This window comes from Hyaena hyaena, unplaced genomic scaffold, assembly GCF_003009895.1.
Source record: "Hyaena hyaena isolate Hyena2069 unplaced genomic scaffold, ASM300989v1 scaffold_13, whole genome shotgun sequence".
Taxonomy (NCBI): Eukaryota; Metazoa; Chordata; class Mammalia; order Carnivora; family Hyaenidae; genus Hyaena; species Hyaena hyaena.
The window spans coordinates 2017734-2038026 of record NW_024080645.1 but is presented as its reverse complement, the minus strand read 5'-3'; the positions used below and the strand labels follow the sequence as shown (position 1 = coordinate 2038026).

Here is a 20293-nt window from a genome sequence, read left to right as displayed (position 1 = left end):
TGGAGAACAGTTCGTGAGTTGTCAGGCGAGAGGCCGTTCCCTCGGCCCAGATGCCTTCTCTTCCATTTACTAGTTCAAGACCCACCCTCCTCCAAGCTGCCGTAGCATTTTGTACTTGGGTCATAGTACTTTCACAGTCTTCCTCTAATTATAGTTAATTTTGTACATGTTTTATCTGCCTTATTTGATCCTGAGCTCTTTGAGGACAGGGTTCACGTCTTATCTTCATTTCCGCCTTCCAGCTCTTACCTTTCTGTGATGTTAAGCATATTTGAAAACAGATGTTGTCACAGGTCAGATTCTGCGGGTGAAAATGTGTGAATGCCTTGAACCTAACGCATCACCTTGTGTGTAGTGGGTACGGTGGGCTCACATACACGCATTGAGCTTAGGTAGATTCAACTCTAACCATTTGGAAAAAAGAGGATAAAAATTCTCTTTTATTTTTTACTTTTTTAGAGAGAGCAAGTTGGGGAGAGGGGCAGGGGGGGAGAGAGAGAGAGAGAGAGAGAGAGAGAGAGAGAGACTCTTAAGCAGGTTCCACGTTCAGAGCAGAGCCCAGTGTGGGGCTCAATCCCACAACCCTGGGATCATGACCTGAGTGGAAGTCAAGAGTCGGATGCTCACCTGACTGAGCCATCCAGGAGCCCCTAAAAATTCTGAATACAGAATGATCCCACCCCCAGTTCGACTCCATTTGTTTATGCCTGGCACGAGCGAGTGTGAGTTGGAAGACTTGAATCGGCTCTTCTTTGCCTCTGCTCTTGTGTACCTGTCTTGCGCCTCTCACCGTCTGCTGGTGCTGGGAGTGATTTGAATGCTTAAGGATGCAGTACAGATTTTCAGTCTGTGGTGCCTAAACAAGCCAGCAGCCACTTCAGCTAGTGCTAATTGTGCTAACTGGTTTAAAAGAAAAAAAAAAAAAGACAGCGGTTCCCTTGGAGGAGGACTGTATACGTGATTTAAGGGACTTGGGGCCATGCATGCTTCCCATCTCTTCTGGTGACTTTAGAACTTGAACTTCTATAAAATGAGATTCCACTAGATTCATTCATTTTTCATGGAAAGAGTGTATGGCCGTGTGAGTGTAAAAAAGAAAGATAGTCAAGGGCAGGGGATTGAGGTTTGTGGGGCTACATGACAAGATGGCATCTGGAGAAAATCATGCAAACGTCCTGCCTCGGTCTGAAGATGAAAGGAGATCAAAGAAGTAGTTCGGGAGGCATTAACCAGTGAGGAAAAGAGAAGACAACTTTACAAGGCAGGTTGTTTCTGTGCCTGCCTGCCTGCCTGCCTTTCCTCCCTTCCTTCCTTCCCTTCCTTCCCTTCCCTCCCTTCCCTCCCTTCCCTTCCTTCCTTTCCTTCCCTTTCTTAAGTGAGAGTGTGTGAGTGGGGCAGAGGGCAGAGGAAGAGAGAGAGTCCTAAGCAGGTTCCACACTCAGTGTGGAGTTCAACATGGGGCTCGATCCCACAACCCTGGGATCATGATCTGAGCAGACAACCTGGTGCCCTGTCCCCGAGGGCATCTCAGTGTTAAGAGTGCATTCGATATGGATGTTAACGAGCAGCACAGAAAAGCTAAATTATGTTCGCGATGTTTTGGTTTAGAAATCATAGGAATGTGTAGTACGCGCTTTTACCTTTTCTTGCCATCTCTAGCCAGTTTATTTTTCGCCTCCTACGGCATCACCATTTCTGTTATGTAATGTTCCTCTACAGCGTAATGTCTTTGCCGATGCGGATACTTTAATAACGAAATAATCCTCGCTCCTCCATACAGTCCCTTGCATTCTGACTGTCATTTATGTCACTGAGATGTGAGCATGTATGTACACACAGGCTTACATCATAAAACATGTGTTGCCTTTTTTTTTTTTTTTTTTGCCTTCCCACTTATCTTTTTATTCCAGCCAGATGCATCAATCTACAAATTACAGATTGGAGGTTAGTTTTCTCCTCTCTGGAAACAATATAAAACCTCGATAGTCTTGTGTTCCTCATTCTGAGTCAGTTTTTCTGGGAAATCATCTGATCTTTTCACCATGTAAAATCAAGTTACATCTTTCGTCTATTAATCGTTGAGTAGATTTTCTCCATTTCTGTTTCAGGCATACCAGTTTCTGTACATATTGTCTTGCTCTTTTTTCATTTTTTACGCTTTTGACCCCCTTTCACCCGTTTCTCCACCTCCCACTCCGTCATCCCCCCTCTGCTGCCTCTGACAGACACTATCTGTTCTCTATATTTATGAGCTGTTTTGTTTTGTTTTGAGATTCCATGTGTAAGAGAGATCATGCAGCACCTGTCTTCTCTTTCTGACTTATTTTATTTAGCATAATGCCCTCAGGACCCATCCATGTTGTCACAAATGGCAAGATTTCCTTTTTTGTGGTTGAATAATATTCCACTGGGTATCTATATTCCACATTTCTTTATCCATTCATACATGGATGGGCCCAGATTTTTTCCATGTCTTGGCTCTTATAAGTATAATGTTGCAGTGAACAGAGAGTACGTATATTTTTTCAAGTTCATGTTTTCGTTTTCTTCCAATAAATATCCAGAAGTGGAATTACTGGGTCGTATGGTAGCTTTATTTTTAATGTTTTGAGGAACCTCCGTACTGTTTCCCGTAGCAGTTGCACCAGTTTGCATCCCCACCAGCAGTGTACAAGGTTCCTTTCTCGCCACATCCGCATCAACACTTATTATTTCTTGTCTTTTTGATTCTAGCCATTCTGGCAGGTGTGAAATGATAATCCCGTTGTGGTTTTGATTTGCATCTCCCTGATGATGAGTCACATTGAGCATCTTTTTGTGTATGTATTGTCCATTTGTATGTCGTTGGAAAAATGTTCAGATCTTCTATACTTGTGAAGCTTTCCACTAAAATAGTTTAATGGTGACTTAATGTTTGACTCTTTCATGCATTGTCTTGTCTCTCTCGCTAGAAAGTCAACCTCCCAGTGGATCCAGGTATGCCTGGTACTCCGTGTGCTCCGTACTCTTCATTCCAGTTATACCTACGTAGATACTCACCTGACAGTTGTTGCATCTAATTACCACGGGTTCATTTGTAGGCAGGGAAGATGAAAGGCAAACCGCGGAGATGAGTACGGGCAGTCCTTAGCAGGTCTTAAAACATGGACAGAACATTGAACTTTAGAATGAAAGTAGAGATAAGAGAGAATGCCCACATACCAGGTCTCTGGGAAGTGTTTTTATATGCTCTTCCCCTTTATATTTCTTTCTAAAACTGACCATATGGGAACTACCGACAGACTCTGGGCCAAGATGACTCTCAGATGATTTTTTTTCTCCTCTCAGTGCTGAGTCCTCTTAGAGTGGCTTGTTGAGGCCACTGCCCTCCAGCATGGACCAGGAGGCAGTGCAGAGCTCAGCCTACCAAGAATTTCTCCCTCCTTTCCTTCTGGAGGTCTTTCCTAGGAATTCATGAAACCAGCCAAGCCAAGAAGAGGCTGAAAAGTTACCAGCACTGAACCTTTTTTTTTTTTTCTTAAATAAGTAATCTCTACACCCAACATGAGCCTTGAACTCACAACCTCTAGATGAAGAGCCACATGCTCTTCTGACTGAACCAGCCGGGCACCCCAGCACTTAGCTTTTAATATAGTAAAGTATATCTCTTATCAGTGGTGCTTTCTTAAAACTTGATTCTTCCAATATTGGGACCCCCCCTGTGACCATGTTCTTTTGTTTTTAATTAGTGCTTTACTGTCTTCTATGTGGTGACACGGTTGTTTTTAGAAAGATCTGAAAATGCAGATAGGTAGTGGGGTTGGAGCTCCCGCCTTTCTGATACAACAGGCTTTTGTCCTCCAGTGCAAAAATCTGGGAGGGGTTAATCTCGTCTAGAGGCTTCCATGGATGTGATTAAGCTTGGAGTGTGGTATGTCTTAATCTGCCATTTGTGTCTCAGAAGATCTTAACTACCCTCTGCCCGAGGAGGTCTGGTAGATAGGTTCCTGCCATTCCAGGATGGAACCGCATTTCACTACAGTCCTGGGTGCTGCTCAGCCTATTAAGTGTCCAGCTGTTGGTTTTGGCTCGTCATGATCTCGCGATTCATGGATTCAAGCCCCAAGTCGGGCTCCGTGCTGATGGTGCCATGGAAGCCGCTTGGGATTCTCTCTCTCCCCGTCTCTCTGCCCCTCTCCCCCTTGTGCTGGCTCACTTCCTCTCAAAATAGATAAGTAAACTTTAAAAACAAGTATATTGAAAAAAAGCAGCAGCAGTGTTACTCATGGTATATAGCTACAGATGCAGGTGCTCAGGGGTACCGCACTCCAGGTAGCATATGGATTTAAGTTGCTTTTGCTGTGAGCTGCTAGCATGAGAACCTTACTTGTTATCTCTCTAGAAAAATACGTTGTAAGTGTTATATTTAAGCCTGTGGAACACAACCAGTTTAAGGTCTAGAGACTGTGTGTTTTTACTAGAGGAAGAAGTAATGTCTTGTTTGTTACCGTCAGGCTCCAGATCAGTTAGGTTTTAGTGATGGTCTCGGCTGACCTGGGTTTGGATTCCAAACCCAGTTAACTTCAGTGAGAAACATAACCAAGGCTCGAGCTCTTGAAGATCCTGGACTCCTCTGTCCTTGGTTAGGGTTGTAGAAACCGATTTGCCTCCATCCCCAGCAATCCCAGAGCTGTGTCCTAAGGAGCCTCTCTGTCCTTGAAGTGACACTTTTAGGTTCCCTCTTGGGCTCTCGATCCTGACAAGAAACCAGCAAGTGTGTTTTAACCCACCCTTATCTGTAGAGGGCAACTCTGTGTCCCGGGCAGTCGTGCCTGTTTCCTGGTGCCGGGATGGGAAGCCAGGCCTGTCCGGGACTCCCCAGAATCAGGGGAGCCCCTGTCATCCATTCAGCCAGCACTTACAAAGGTTGCGCCGTTACCAGGCTCAGTGCTTGGCACTGGAGACCCCGAGGTTACTGTGACATAGATCTGCCCTCGGGGAAGATCATGATCAGCCGAGTAAAGCCTGTGACTGTGCTACAGGAGCCACCCCAGCAGAAGTGCGCAACGGGCCGCAGCAGGCCCCTCTGAAGCGGCTGATTGTCTTTGCCTTTCTTGAGCTTACTTGCCACTGGCTGTGGGTATTCAGCACCTCGAGTCCCGGAAGAATGTCTCTGATTTTTACGGAACTTTAGGATCAGCTTAAAGAATGGTAGGAGGTAGTCAGGGTGAGGGTTAAGTCTTAGCAGAGCCGGCAGCAGAGCAAGCCCTTGGTCCAGTTCGGAGAAGGGCTTGCTTTTCCTTCAGGGAGTCCCGGCAGGCTCGGCAGTCCTTACGCTCGCCTCTGATGCCTCCCGGTGTCATTTTCCCCGTTATGTGCATCCTCACGGGGGTGCTGCTGGCCAAGTCCTTGTTGGCCCAGGACCTCTGACTCCGGCTCTTCAGAGCAGGAGAGTCGCACTTTCCAGGAACCCCCGGGTGCACCTCAGCACACGCCAGATTGTTCTTCCTGTTCCGTCTGTTAACAGACTGGGTCACGGAGAAACTTCCTGGGGCAGCCTTACGAGCCAGGTCCCCATCCTGACCAGGACACTCGTTATTTTTTATTTTATTTTATTTAGTTAGTTAGTAATTGGGAGAGTGCAGGTGGGGGAGGGGTTAGAGAGAGGGGAACAGAGGGTTCAAAGCAAGCTCTGCACTGACAGGCTGACGGCAGCCGTCCTGGTGTGGTGCTCAAACTCAGGGGCTGAGCTGAGGTTGGATGCTTGGTCGACTGGGCCACCCAGGCGCCCCAGGACACTCTTCATTGCCTGTAGGGAATGAGATGGGGAAGGTCTCAGTTAATTAACTTCTATTGATAGAAAAGAATGGTGAGGCCCAGTGAGATGCCAGAGGATCCACTTATAGAAGCAGGTACCTTCAGCAGAGGAGGACAGTGTGGCAGCTTCCTAGAAAAGAAAAACAAGGGGCACCTGAGTGGCTCAGTTGGTTAAGCGTCCGACTTCGGCCCAGGTCATGGTCTCGTGGTTCGTGGGTTCGAGCCCCATATTGGGCTCTGTGCTGACAGCTCGGAGCCTGGACCCTGCTTGGGATCCTGTGTCTCCCTCTGTCTCTGCCCCTCCCTTGCTCATGCTCTGTCTCTTTCTCTCTCAACAATAGACAAACATTAAAAAAAATTTCTTTCTTTTAAAGAGAAGATGGGGGGGGGGTCTGGGTGGCTCAGTCGGTTAAGCATCCGACTTTGGCTCAGGTCATGATCTCACGGTTCGTGGGTTTGAGACCCACGTCGGGCTCTGTGCTGACAGCTCAGAGCCTGGAGCCTGTTTCAGATTCTGTGTCTCCCTCTCTCTCTGACCCTCCCCTGTTCATGCTGTCTCTCTCTCTCTCTCTCTCTCTCTCTCAGAGATAAATTTAAAACAAATTTTTTTTTTAACCTTTATAAAAGAAAAGAAGGAAAATGGAAGAAGACCGTTGTCCAGATGTGTTGGGAGGACAGCCCGGAGGCTGGCAGCAGGGTAGACCGCCTCCAGGGGCAGCCGTCTTTCTGGGGTTCCAGTTTGTTCTTGAGCAACGCAGGGTTAGGGGCACCAACCCCCAGCTCAAGAAGCCACGTGTTAACTTTTGATTCCCCCCAAAATGTAACTACTAATAGCCTTCTGTTGACCAGAAAGAAGCCTTACCAGTAACATGAACAGCCGATGAAAACATATTTTGTATGGTATGTGTATTCTGTACTGTATTCTTACAATAAAATAAGCCAGAGAAGAGAAAGTGTTGGTAAGAAAATCATAAGGGAGGGGCTCCTGGGTGGCTCAGTCAGTTGAGCACCCAAACGGAGCCTACCTTGGATCCTCTGTCCCCCTCTCTCTCTGCCCTTTTCCCACTCACTCTCTCTCCAAAAATAAACAAACATTTTAAAAAATAAAAACAAATTTTTAAAAATCTAAACAGGATAGAATTTTAAATACCATCTGTTTGCTCGTTAAAGTGTGGCCATAAGGGTGTGTAGGTCTCTTTGATCTTATAAAATATGTTTCTACCCAGCATTTTCCCTGTTAAGATTTCAGATTCGTGCCCCAAAGTATTTTCTCTGTTGCCTTCCTGTTACATCAATTTGATCTTTTGGTTTATTGGAGTTATCTTAATCTTTCTGTTCAGATTAAACTTTTCCTGGGTGTGATTATTCCTAGGTCAGCTTTCCATTGGATTTGCTGAGAACTAAGAAATCAGTAATGCTTTAGCTTAAATTCTCCTAACAGGTACTTCTGAATGAACCTTGCTATTGTCGTCGTTTTAGATGGTTGCCGAAATAGCAGAAAGCTGTGAGTTATAATTATTTGATAATTCATATTTGTTCAGCACACATGATGTTAGGCTGGGTTTAGGACTCTTGAAGACCTTTATTTCTTTGCTTTCTTCTACTGTGGTTTTTATTGCCCCTACGTGACTTAGATTTTAGGTTTCCTTTTCCCCTGCCTCCGCTCTGTTTGTCTGGTACTTGTAACTCGCAGTGTTCTCTGAGGAACTCACCTACGTGTCTGCTGGCATCCTCGGGGTCAGCCCATCACTTAACTCTTGTCATTTAATTCTTTGTGATCTGACTGTACATAGTTTTTTTTCAGGTACGTGAGTTTGATATTGATTCTTCTTCCTTTTTTATTCAAGTATGATTAACAATACAGGGTTATATTAGTTTCAGTTGTACAATATATCGATTCAACAATTCTGCACATTTCTCGGCGCTGCCCACGAAAGTATAAGTATAATCTTGATCCCTTTATCTCTTTCACCCTCCCTCTACGAGCCTCCCCTCTGGCAACCACCAGTTTATTCCCTGTTTTTAAGAGTCTGGTTTTCTGTCTGTCCCTTTTTTCCCTTATTTGTTTTGTTTCTTAAATTCCACATGTGATTGAAATCACATGGTATTTCTCTTTCTCTGACTTACTTCACTTAGCTATACCCCCTGGGTCCACCCATGTTGTTGCAGTGGCCGGCGCTCGTTCATTTTTATTGCTGAGTCATACATCTGTGTGTGTGCGTGCGCATGTGTGTGGTACGACTCTTGGCTGCCTTCTATGTACACCCAGGCTTAGCAGCCTCCAGCTTTCTCACGTCCCCTCTGTCTCCACTGGAAGAAGTGCTATTCCTCTTTCACAGTGCACTTCACCTTCAGTGGAAGGGGTCTTCATGGACTTGCCAGATTCACGTGGGCAGCTGGCACGCTGACCCTTAGTTACTCACTCTTTGCTCATCTACATCATGTGAGTCACTATGCGGACCAGAGGTCAGCTGTGATATTCTTAGACCTGTTGATGCCAGTCCAACTGGCATTGTACTTATGTGACTTAATCACATACAGATAACCCGTAAAGAGAAAAGAGCTGTTCTCTGAAAACTAAGGTGAATGCTTCAGAAAGGGAAGTTACAGGGCACCTGGGTGGCTTAGTTGGTTAAGTGTCCGACTTTCGCTTAGGTCATGACCTCGCGGTTCATGGGTTCGAGCCCCGCGTCGGGCTCTGTGCTGACTGCCAGCTCAGAGCCTGGAGCCTGTTTCAGTCTGTGACTCCCTCTCTCTCTGACCCTCCCCTGCTCACGCTGTCTCTCTCTCTCTCTCCTGGAAATAAATAAAACATTAAAAAAAAAAAAAAAGGAAGTTACTTTCAAAAGGCAATGAAATTGAATCAGGCGTGGGAAAGATAAATACAGAAGACTAGAGGTGGAGGCTTCTAAAAATCTAGAAGCAGTCTATACATACTGCTTCACAAGAGTCTGAGTTCTCCCTGTATACCTTCAAGAAACTGGAAATTGTAGACAATGCATTATGGGTGTATTTTATGCAAGAAAAGTGGCACAGGACTGTGGTCAGTAGGAAAGATCTTGGCTCCAAATCACAGGTTTGGTGGCTCTAAAAGGATTGTTTATAGCGAGTGACTGTGGGCTTGGGTACGGCAGGGCCGGGGGGATCACAATAAAAGTCATAACTAGAGCTTTATTACATGAGTTGTTGGTTTTAAAGGATACTCATTGACTCTGAGTTATCGAGAATGAGGAAGTCAGGGCTCTTGTACCTCCTTCCTCCCCGCCGACCTCGTCTTCCTAATTTTCTGCTAGCTGTAACTTTCCCTCATTGTCAGGCACGTAGCATTGGCCTCTGTTGTCGCTGTAACCCCACCTTAACCTCGGTCCTCCCTGTAAGCAGACTCAGTGCTCACCGCCAGGCTCTCTGCCGTCACCCCGTGGCTGCCGATTTCTTAAGAAAGACTCACAGGAAGAGGGTTTCCCATTCTGTTACTCTTGACTGGGTGTAGAATTCTTGGATTACACTTTCTCTCTTTGGGAATTTTGCAGGTATTACATCTTTTTTCTGCTAGCATTGGATTTTCCTGTGGAAATTTTCAAGATTTTACCCCGCTCTTAAATAATTTGATCTTTGTGCCTTGTGCAGAAGTCCAGCATTCGTACCCTCAGGGCCTGTCTCGGCATTGACTGTTGTGGGTCAGTTTTCCCCGGGATACAGTGTGGCGCCTCAATAGGTGGACCGTCTTTTGTTTCAGAACTGGCTTGAATCACCTTCACGTGACCGCTGCGAACACCTCTCTTCCTGTGTGTTTGCCCCGCGCCCCCGTTTCCCTTTTGCACCTGCTGCACGTCCTCTGCCGGCTCCTCCAGCTCCCCTCTTTCTCTCTGTTCCTTTCAGCCTTTTCTGTTTCATTGTACCTGCTTTTTTCCATTTCCCTCCTTTGTGTCCCTCGCCACGCTTTCAGGGGTGTCTCTTCTCCCTCTGCTTCCTTCTAGTTTCCCCCTCGTTTCCACACCGCCTCCTCCCCCGTCTCCCCGGAGCACTGCCCGCCGGGTCTTCTCTTGTTGCCGCCTCCCCGCCTCTCCCGCAAGCGCTTGCCCTTCCGCCCTGAGCTCTTGCTCCCCAGTTTGCTTTTTTTTCAGTTTTGCAAGAAGATTGTCCTGCCATCCATCTCCCTCGTGGCGGCGGTTTTCCAGTGTGTGGTCCTCGTCTGCCGTTTGGTTTTGCCGTGTCTTTCCTCGTTTTGTTCTTGTTGTATCTTTGTGCACATCCTGTGTAGACTTCATTCCTACACGTCCTGTTTGGGCGGGGGAGCGTCTCAGGGACTAGCGTTTGCGGGGTGCGGGTTGACAGGAGGCCCCAAGTCTGTGTTCCAGGCTCACTGCAGTCCTTGTTCTGACAGATCTAGGGTCCGGGGTGAGTCCTTTTTCCCTTTCTCCCCGTCCAGCCAGTAGAGAGAGACCCTGCAAGCTCCTCCGCGCTGCAGACACCTCCACGGAGGTGAACTCTGAGGCGACACGGCTTGTTTGTGTGGTTTCTCCCGTGCTTCTGGCTCCAGGTCCACGGACATTCCTGCCTCCCCAGCAAGGAATCTGTTGGGTCCCAGGGCGTGTGTCCTTTACCCACAGGAAGTATGTTTTGGCAGATCTTTCTCTCCAGCTCTCATGTCCCCTCTCCCTGGTATCCTTTCTTCTTTTCTTTCTCTAAAGGAAAGGGGCCTTGCTTGAGCTCCTTGCTTTTCTAGCTGTTTAGGGTCTGGGGCTTGGGTTGTCTTCCAGTTTTGTTAAAAACGCAGTTTGCATGTTTGTTTATTTCTCCTTTTTGCACTTTGAACACATCTGGAATAGCAGTTTAAAATTATGACTTCATGATGCAATATTCAGATCAGAAGTCTTGACTAACATTTGCTGCGACCCAGCTGCTGGGCCCTGTGACACTCTGTATTAGGCCTTTTACCACACCTCCTGCATCAGGCCTCCACCAGCACACAGCCATGTGTCTTCTAAGCACCTAAAGCCCAAGAAATATGCTGCTCAGACTTAGGAAAAGCCCCATTATTCAGTCAACATGCCTACTGCTCACTAGACCTTGGGGATAAAGCACAGAGAATTCCTACAGGATCTTTGACTCACTGAAGGCAACTCTTAAAATGATTCCATACGGACCAGGGCTAAAGGATGAGCAGGTGGAAGATGCAGCTTGGGATTTTGAGGAGCCGTGGTGGAAAGGGTAGCACGTGAGCTCTGGAGCCAGACCGACCTAGACTCAGTGCTCTGTTCTACTACTGGTTTCTGTGACATTGGAATAGTTTATTGCCTTTTCTATGTATCCTTTTCCTCATAAATAAAATGAAGATTGTATTACCTACCTCAGATAGATATGACTAAATGTTTTTAATGTGTATTTATTTTTGAGAAAGAGAGAGGCAGAGTGTGAGCAGGGGAGGGGCAGAGAGAGAGAGGGAGACACAGAAGCTGAAGCAGGCTCCAGGCTCCGACATATCAGTACAGAGCCCAACACAGGGCTCGAACTCACGAACCGTGAGATCATGACCCGAGCTGAAGTCCAACGCCCAAGTGACGAAGCTACCCAGGTGCCCCAAATATTACTAAATTTAAAGTAAGTCCCATGTAAAGTGTTGACGCATTAAAGAGTCGACGCTCAACAAGTACTGCTTCCTCCCATGAAGGAGCTCATTAAACAGAATAAAATGCTAGGAGTACTGGTGTGGACACTTCTGTTTGGTTTTTAGTTATGGTAAATATTACATAACAAAGCTTGCCATCTTCATTTTTCAGTGTACACTTGAGTCGTGTTAAGTGCATCCACATGATCGTGCAGCCCTTCTCCAGAACTCTCTTCATCTTGCAGAACTGAACTCTGTTCCAAATAAATGACAGGCGTCCCCTCCTCCCTCAACCCCAGCAGCCACCTTTCTACTTTCTGCCTCTGGGTTTGGCTACGGGTACTTCATATAAAGAAATCGTGCCATACCTCTCCTTTTGTTTCTCGCTTATTTCACTTGGTGTCTTGGCTTCAAGGTTTATCCGTGTTGTAGCGTGTGTCTGAGTATTCTGTCTTTTTAAGGCTGAATAATATTCCTTTGTGTATCTGTATTACATTTATCCATCCGTCCACCGATGGGCACTTGGTTGCTTCTACCTTTTGGTTATTTTGTGAATAATGCTGCTGTGAAGATAGGTGTAGAAGTATCTTTTGAATCCTTGGTTTATATCTTTGAAGTATATTGGGGTTGTTCTGTTGTATGGTTATTCTGTTCAAAATGTTTTGAGAAACCACCAGACTATTTTCAGAGGTTGATTTCTTTCTTCTTCCTCCTCTTCCTCCTCCTCCCCTTCTTCTTCCTCTTCCTCTTCTTCCTCCTCCTCTTCCTCTTCCTCCTCTTCCTCCTCCTCTTCCTTCTTCACTTGAGTTCAGGCTGGGGAGGGATGGGGGGGACGGGGGGAGAGAGAATCCCAAGCAGGCTCCATGCTCAGCACAGAGTCTGATGCGGGGCTCGATCTCACAGCTGTGAATGCATGACCTGATCCAAAATCAAGACTCGGATGCTTAACCGACCAAGCCACCCAGGTGCCCCCAGCAGCTGATTTCTTGATGGGAAAATACAGTGTCATTCCCCAGTGAATAATTTTAAGACGAGTATCGTTTAACACTTTGTAAATTATCTAAATATGAGAGGTTTACTGTTAAATCTCCATTTGCATTAAAATATTGAAATAATTCCTCTTGTATAAGATTTAAGAATGCCACACGAGTGTGTACGTGTAGATGAGAAGGTGGTTAATAAAGCTCAGTGTAGGTGAATGTGCTTTATTTGTATGTAAACATACGCTCTTATTACACCCCTCCCTCCATGGGCAGGATAGGAAGAGCTGCTGGGCCAGAGAACTTCCCGTGTCAGACGTGCACGTGCACGAGAGCACAGACACACAGACACGTCTTGGGTCTGGACTCTTCATTGCCTATCGAGTAAATTGGCTTCACGTCCTCCGCGGTCCAGTGTAGACACTAGACTAATGGGGCTAAACCGGGGACACGCTCGCCAGGAGACATTTGTGGTGTCACCGCTGGAGAGTGCTTTAGTGAGCAGAGCCCAGAGGTGCTGGGGACCAGGCTGCCGTGCACAGGACAGCTCCCCCAGCAGAAAACCACCCAGCCCCAAACTTCAGACCCAGACCACCTCGTCAACAGGTTCCGCGCGAATACTTCTCTGGGCGCCAGGCCCACGTGTGGACTCGGGTCCCTCCAGCCAGGCCTCCGCAGCTTTAGCAAAGCCGAGTCTCCGTGTGCTCGTGCCACTGTGCGGACTCCAGCACCCCCCACCCCCTCCGTACCGTGGCAGCTGCCATAGAGACCCCAGACGGGCAGGTCACAGGCGCTCGCTGGGATCTTTAAGGGTTGGAGCCACTTCCTTCAAATCACATCCTACCAGCGTGGCCTTTTCGGTGCCACCTTCTGTTGTTAATTAAGCGCCAGTCATCAGTGAGAGAAGGAAGAGGGCAGCTAGAGAGACCAGAGAGATTCACCCAGATGGTGGGTGGACTGAGCTGGGCTGTGACATTGGAGAAGCAGAGAGAAGGACTTTAGGTGAAAGGCACCGGAGGAAGTGGTTCCGCTGTGGTGGGTCTGCGAGCCCCTGGATCTGGCCGGAAGGCGGATTTATGCGACAGGCAATGCTGACAAGGTGGTCAGGGTCTAAAGAACCGGATTTCTTATCCAAGCTGTAAGAAAGGGATGAGGACAGGTACAGAGGCGTGGGTCTGTTTCGCCTCCAGCGGAGCGCAGGCTGGAGGGTCTGAGGAAGCCCGGGAGACGTCCCATCTCACGTAGGACTGTGCTTGGGCAGGGACTGTCGTGCTGCTGCTGCCATGACCGGAGTGTGCGTCAGCAGTGCTGCTACTGAGAGCAGTAACGAACGCCAGCCTGGTTCGCTTAGAACCCGTGTGGAGGCCGGGTGTTTGGTACAGGTTCTCAGTCCTCACCACAGTTCTGGAAGGAGGCTGGAGAACGGAAAGAGTAATTTGCCCAAGGTCACCCAGCTTAAACAAGGTCTGTGTGACTTGAGAGCCTGTGCTCAGCCACCAGCCCCTGCCCGGAGTGTGGCCAGCCGGTAGGAATGAGCCACCACTGCTCAGGGAAGAGATTGGTGTTCTGGTGTGGCCAGACGCGGGGGCGCCCCGTGGTCTCACATGAGAGGCGGAGCGCTCCGCCTAGGTGTCGGTTGGGAATCGGGCCAGCCGCCGTGCTGGTGCAGGAAGGCCCGCGGGGTTTCCGTGTGGGTCACACCCCCCAGCCACCGCAGGGCGCTCCACCCCTTCTCATTCTCGCTTCCCCTGTAGGTGCACTACATCCTTCAGGAGGTGGTGATGGGGGGGATGGTGTTGGAAACCAACATGAATGAAATCGTGGCGCAGATTGAAGCTCAAAACCGGCTGGAGAAATCCGAGGTGAGTGCCCTGGCCGGTGCGGTTCGAGAAGCCCGGGGTGGAAGGAGGAATGGATGCGCGTGTTGGTTTGTGTTGCTGTGGAACTTCGGGAATGTGCGTACTTCTCTTCTGTCCTCCCTGAGTCCATCAAAACCCGCCTGTGGGAAGGCCAGCCCTGAAGATTAAGCAAGTAGGAATAAGGCGCAAAGTGTGGCCGAAAAAGCCAGATGGCACAAGAAGACAGACACCGCCTGGCTTGGGGGCCTCTGGCCGGTGCTTATGGTTTACGATTCCTCCTTTCAAAGCTACACGTTCCCTGGCGGGGATCCCCTTCTCTGGTCCCAGCGTGGTGTCCCAGCGCTAGAGGGGTCTGCTCTCAGCAGCCCTTTCTCGTGGGGTCTCTCGGGCCTTAGACTTGGCAGTATCCTAATTTCCAGTTAGCCTTCTACTCAGCTAGAGTAGAGTTTGGGCTGCGTTTGCAAACTGCCCACCCCGGCCCGCCGCCACACCATGCTGGGCTTCATACAGATGCTCCCAGCAGGGGCGCCTGGCCGGCTCAGTGGGCAGAGCGTGAGACTCTTGATCTGTGTCGAGAGTTTGAGCCCCACGCTGCAGGTGGAGATTACCTAAAACCTGACAAACAAAAACCGCTCACGGTGGATTCTGTCCTCCCCCCTGAAGTTTCTCCATCACCTCCGTCACCCTGGCTGGAGAGTGGAGTAGAGTAGAGGCTATAGGCATACACCTTCATGCGTGGCAGAAATAGAATTTTAATTATCTGAGTGTCTTCAAGAGCTTCACTGCTCCTTGTAATGGAAGCTGATCTTGCAAAGCCAGGAATTCCTGTGTCCGTGAGGACTGGCAGCCCTGCTGAGGAAGCTTCCCCAGACCACAGCTAGAACGGCGTGACAGTTCCTTTAGTAACACAGGCTGGGAAGCTTCCAGGATTAGTAAGTGAGTCAGAGGCAAAGGGTTTGGAAACCGGAAGAATGGGGACGTGCTGGGCGAGAGCGGAACCGGAGTCAGTATCCCGATGGTCACGCAGGGGACACGGTTCCGAGAGAGCCGCGTTGGCTCCTCCCCTTCTCCGCACGCGGGGGGTGAGCCAGGGGAGCGCTGACCGTGGACCCCTTCTCTGCTTGTGTGGCCAGTCCTTCCGGGGCTGCGGGCGTGTCAGACCGTCCACATGTCCTTCCTCCCATCTTGCTGCCACATGGCATTTCCGAAGCCAGCTCTCTCCCATCTCACGTTGACACTTGGCAGGCAACTGCCCTGAACTGACTTTGCTTTTCCCTGTGAGCATTTTCCCGTGACGGCGCCCGCCTCACGACTGTTTTGTTTTGTAGTCTGGAAAGTGGTTAAACAGTCTCCAGTTACTCCAGCAAGCATTTATTGAGTACCTGCTGTGTGCCAGGCACGGTCAGGTGCTGGGGTTACCACCCCGCATAAGCCACCACCCCGTCGGGAGCACAGACTGCGGAGCCCTGCCCCCGAGCCCCCGTCCAGCCTCGGGATTGCTGCGTCGGCTACACCTTTGAGAAATAAGGAGGAAAAATCAAAGCGTGCGTTGTGCTTGCTCTGTGGGGACACTTCCCGGGTCTCTGTCGCTTGTGTTTTTAAGCGTTAAGCTACCACCGCCGCTGAGCGCTTATCTCATGCCCCCTCTCGTGTCTCCTCAGGGTGGCCTTTCGGCAGCCCCCGCCCGGGCCGTGTCCGCCGTGAAAAACATCAACCTGCCGGAGATTCCTCGGAACATCAACATTGGTGACCTCAACATCAAAGTCCCCAACCTGTCCCAGTTTGTCTGACCGTCCGCCGCTGCTGAACTGGAGTCTTTGAAACCAGCCAAGCCAGTCCTGCCGCAGATCCCACTCTGAGCCTTAGGAGCGTGGAGCGCCAGGCCCTGACCCTTGCTGCCATGGAGTGAGGGGGCACCCTGGGTTCACTGCCAGCTTGTGCTTGGTTCTCGTGCGCCGCCTTGCCGGCCTCTGAAACCCGTGGCCACAGCAGATGGGGGGGGCGGGGGGGCTGGCCTCCCCCGTGGGGTCAGCGTGCCCAAGCCGCTCAAACCTTTACCTCCCGCATGTAGCCACTTCCGGGGACTGGGCACTGGACTGCGGCCACCTGCTTCCTAGAAGCCAGTGTCCAGCACCAGGACCCTGACGGGAGTCCTTGTCCTTAGCGCCGCCAGCCTTCTGCGGTCTTGTCACATTCACTTAGCTGGCGAGGTGCCGTAGCTAGTACAGAGCCAGCCTTCCAGGCTGCGGCGAGCAGCAAACAAGAGCAGAGTTTTATGAGGACCTGGGTTGCCTCCTGGCTGTACGGGGTCACCCCGCCCACAGACCCCGTTCCCCCGCGGCCCCAGTGCTCGCACAGGGAGCGATCCAAGCCATGAGCGGCTGCATGCTGCTAGGGAGGTGGCCCCCTTCCCCGCGGCCGTGTCTCCGCCGCAGCCAGAGGGTCCCTCCGCAGAGGGGAGAGACCCCGGGTCTGAGGAAGGTGAAGCTGACGACGTGTGGGGCATCTTGGAGTTATGACTCTTTCCAGGTGTAAAATACATTCTTCTGATGAGGGGCGGATGGGTCTGGTGCCGGGTTGGAAACGGTGTTCTCTCCGTACGGGAAAGCCACCGCCACCTGCACCTGCCTGCGGCGTGTGAGAGCCGGGGGCACACGTTCTGGAGCGGCCACTGCGAAGGCTGGGGACGCAAGAGGAGTGCCGGCCTGGCCCCGTGCCTGCGCGGTGTCTTGTCCCCACTGTGGGAGGAGCCCCGCCCTGTCCCCCCAGATGACGTCCGCCCACAGCTGGCTTTGGAAACCTGTAAATGTTTCCCTGTGACCAGAGTCTTCCTTTCTGTGGTTAACGTAGAGCAGAAACTGCTCCTCGGAGTCGTACCTCTTGCGGCGCTGCCTCCGAGGCCGGGTCCCCGGCGCGGTGCTGAGCTGCCTGCCGGTAGGGAGCTCACCGCCTCACCGCAGCGACACCCCCCAGCCAGGGGGCTTCTCCTGCCGCTCCGGTGCCCTGCCGTCGCTGCAGAGCCCGTAGGAGGTGGTGCCCACCGCGACCACGGTGCCCCCTCCCCGCAGCCTCCCGTGCTCTCTCGGTCAGAGCCTCCCTGAGAGCCTCCGAGACGGCGGGTGATCAGAAGGAGGCCCTCGACTGTCCGAAGAGGGACCCGGTCACTGCTAGCATTCTTCTGAAGGGCTTGGCTTTTCTTTCGAGACACCTCAGCGCGTTCATGCTCCTCTCACGTTTACAAAACGTGGACTGAGAAAGAAGGAGGCGCACGGACGGAAGGCCTCACAGCAGACACCATTGTCCCCACTGCGCAGGGAAAGAGAGAGGTCCAGTAACCTGCTTCGCGTCACAAGGGCTGAGACTGCCTGCTGAAATCCAGAGTCCACTCCCCTTCACTGCTCAAGATGGCTTCTTCCAATCTTCTCTTTGTTCTAGAGAAGGACACTGAGTCCCGGAGAGGTTAATGGCTTCTCACAAACCCTGATAAAACCAAACCTGGTTTGCTGGGGCGGGGGGGGGGGGGGGCAGCGATGATGTCCCGGAGGGCATCCCATGCTCCGCAGGGCTGATGAGGGACCGGCAGCCCCGAGTGTTACGTGCCGTGTTGAGGGTCACGAAGCTGGAGCCTGGTCGTTTTTCTTGAGTGTGTGTGTGTGTTTTGTGGTTTGATGCATTCGTGCAGGACCCCGGTCCCCAGGCTTCCCAGGGCAGCCTTGCAGTGTTTTTACCTGTCAGAAACCGGTGGATTCCGGCTTCGGCTCCCCTCGCACGGGCCCCTGACTGGCCCCAGAGACGCCACCCAGCGAGCGGCCCGACCTCATCCCTCAAACGGCCTCCACAAAGGGCCTGAAACTTCACCCTGGTTTTTTGTTTGGAAAAGTCCATCCCTCGGACCAGCCACTGTAATCGTTCGTTAGCTACTTGAGGCTTGCGTGCAAATGCGGCTCGCTCGTCTGCCTGCTGCCAGCAAAGCCGTAAACTTTCTTTTTTTAATAAGAGGAAATCATAGGCTTTTTTTGAAGAAGGATACAGGTACTGCTGCTGAGAGTTTTCGGTTATGAAAATAGGGACTGGGCCTAAATTTGAGAGTCCTTGGCCCTGGATGATTGAGGCTGAGGGTCTCCTGAAGTGGGACAGAACCCTGGGTTTCCAGGGCTCCCCGCCCCTAATTAAAACCAGAAGTTCCGTGGCGCAGTTTGTAAGTGGCTGGTGCAGGCCAGGCTCGCTGCCAGGCACTGGAGAGAGCGCCGAGGCTCAGCTTCCGCTGTGCTCTCTGCTGAGGACCTGGGAGTGCCCAGCCTGAGTGACTGGCAGCCGGGATGTGTAGTGACTGGCGCTGGTGATGTTCTGTGGAGTATTTGAAGGACAAGAGCCCGTTTGGCCCCCACCGCGGCCCCCACCGTGCTCCGCCGGGCCATGCTTCAAACAGCCTTTGCTCAAGCTGCTGTCCCCAAAAGACTGGCTGGGAGGCTTCCCAAACATCCCTCACAGTTCTGCAGTCTGATCAAGATCAAGGTCCCAGCAGGTTTGATGTCTAGCAAGAACCTGCTTCCTGTTTCATAGATGGCCATCTTGCTCTGTCCTCAGTGGCCGAGAAAGTTCTTTGTTCTGCATCCCCTGATAAGGGTGCCAGTCTCATCATGGGGCTCCACCCCACGACCCCATCCAAACCTAATCTCCTCCCCAAGGCCCGCCCCCTCCAAACACCCATCACATTGGGGATTAGATCTCAGCACAGGAATCTGGAGCCGCAGACATTCATCCACAGGGCACCTAGTGACCTGCCTTTCCCCTTGGCCTGCACAGCCCTGTGCCTGTCATGTTGAGGATGAACTCGGGATATCTTGTCTTCTCAAGTCCCTGTTTGTTATTCAGGCCTCTGCCCCTCACAGAGCCAGCCCTCCCTCACCCCCACCTCCATGGGGCCGCCCTGGTGAAGTGCCCTCCGGCCCCAGCTCCACCGGAAAACCGGGGAGCGTGCCGGCTAACTCCCGCCGGCTGGGCCAGCCCTTAGTAGGGGTGCGGCCGTCCGGCCGCGGCTTTCCAAGTAGACGCAGCGGCGGTGCCTGATGATAAGCGGGGTGAACGTGAGGGCCAGGATGGAGAGCCCCTTAAGGGTGAGACGCCCAGGCCGTTGTCGGCTGCCACCTCCCTTGTACCCCGGGGCCACCTGTCTCCCTGTGCTGAGGACCCCGCTCACCGGCTGCCTCAGGGCTTGGCCCTCACGGGGTGCTGCGCGGCCCCCGGCAGCCATCAGCGGAGATGCAGGCAGGCCCCCTCTAAGGGAATGGTTCCGTGAGAATGATTCATCGTTTCCACAAGACTGTGTACGTTCTTTCCTGTTCGATGAATTAATGCTTTAAGAGAAATACATTCACGTAGTTCAGAATTTAAGATAACAGAGGCTGTTCAGCCAGATTCCCACCATGTTCCCGCAAACCACCTTCCCCCACTCCATGGCGACAAGTGTTTCCAATTAAGAAATAAAGTCCCGGGATTTTTATTACCAAAACTGAGAGTGTCCTTTTCCTGAAAGAGTTATGTTCCTTTTGACCTTGGTGTCACCTCAGCCCTCTGCAGCCATGCCACCCTCTGGATGGGGGAGGGCCCCCCGGACACCCCGCATAAAGGAGCTCCTGCTTGGGCGTACCTATCCCAGCTCTGCTTTTCCTGTTTTCAGGTCACTCTGACCTGATGTGTGTTTGGATCGAAGTTACTGGCTGTCCCCTGCTAGAATGAGTGTCCCCGTGGGCGGGTGTGGTCTCTGGCTCCGCATGGCGGGGTCGGTGCCAGGTGTGTGGCTCTTGCTCTTAATAAAGAAGTGTTGAATGAGTGAATGGCGGAGGCTTTCCCGGGCCCTGCGCTCCGCCCTCGGAAAGAGAACCCGGGCATTGGTATTGGGAGCGGCAGGAGGTGAGGGGGGGGTGATGGCCTGTGGAGGCCGAGGGAGGGGAGAAAGGCGAAACTGATGACCGGGGAACCCAAGTGACCGCAGGACCCGTGGGGGTGTCCCTTGAGAGGAGGGAGCGGTTTGGGAGGAAGAGAGGCCC

The 20293-nt window shown here is 51.2% G+C and overlaps 1 protein-coding gene across 1 annotated transcript in view; it reads left to right on the top strand.

Annotated features, from left to right (window-relative positions):
* LOC120248660 (AP-3 complex subunit sigma-2) overlaps window positions 1-20080 on the top strand; it is a 53781-nt gene extending 33701 nt beyond the window's left edge. Inside the window, exons 5-6 of the mRNA XM_039257095.1 lie at window positions 14139-14246; window positions 15905-20080. Of these exons, the coding sequence (XP_039113026.1) occupies window positions 14139-14246; window positions 15905-16033 (237 nt within the window). The 3' untranslated portion in view covers window positions 16034-20080. The remainder of the gene's footprint in view (window positions 1-14138; window positions 14247-15904) is intronic.
* The last annotated feature ends 213 nt before the right edge of the window (window positions 20081-20293 follow it).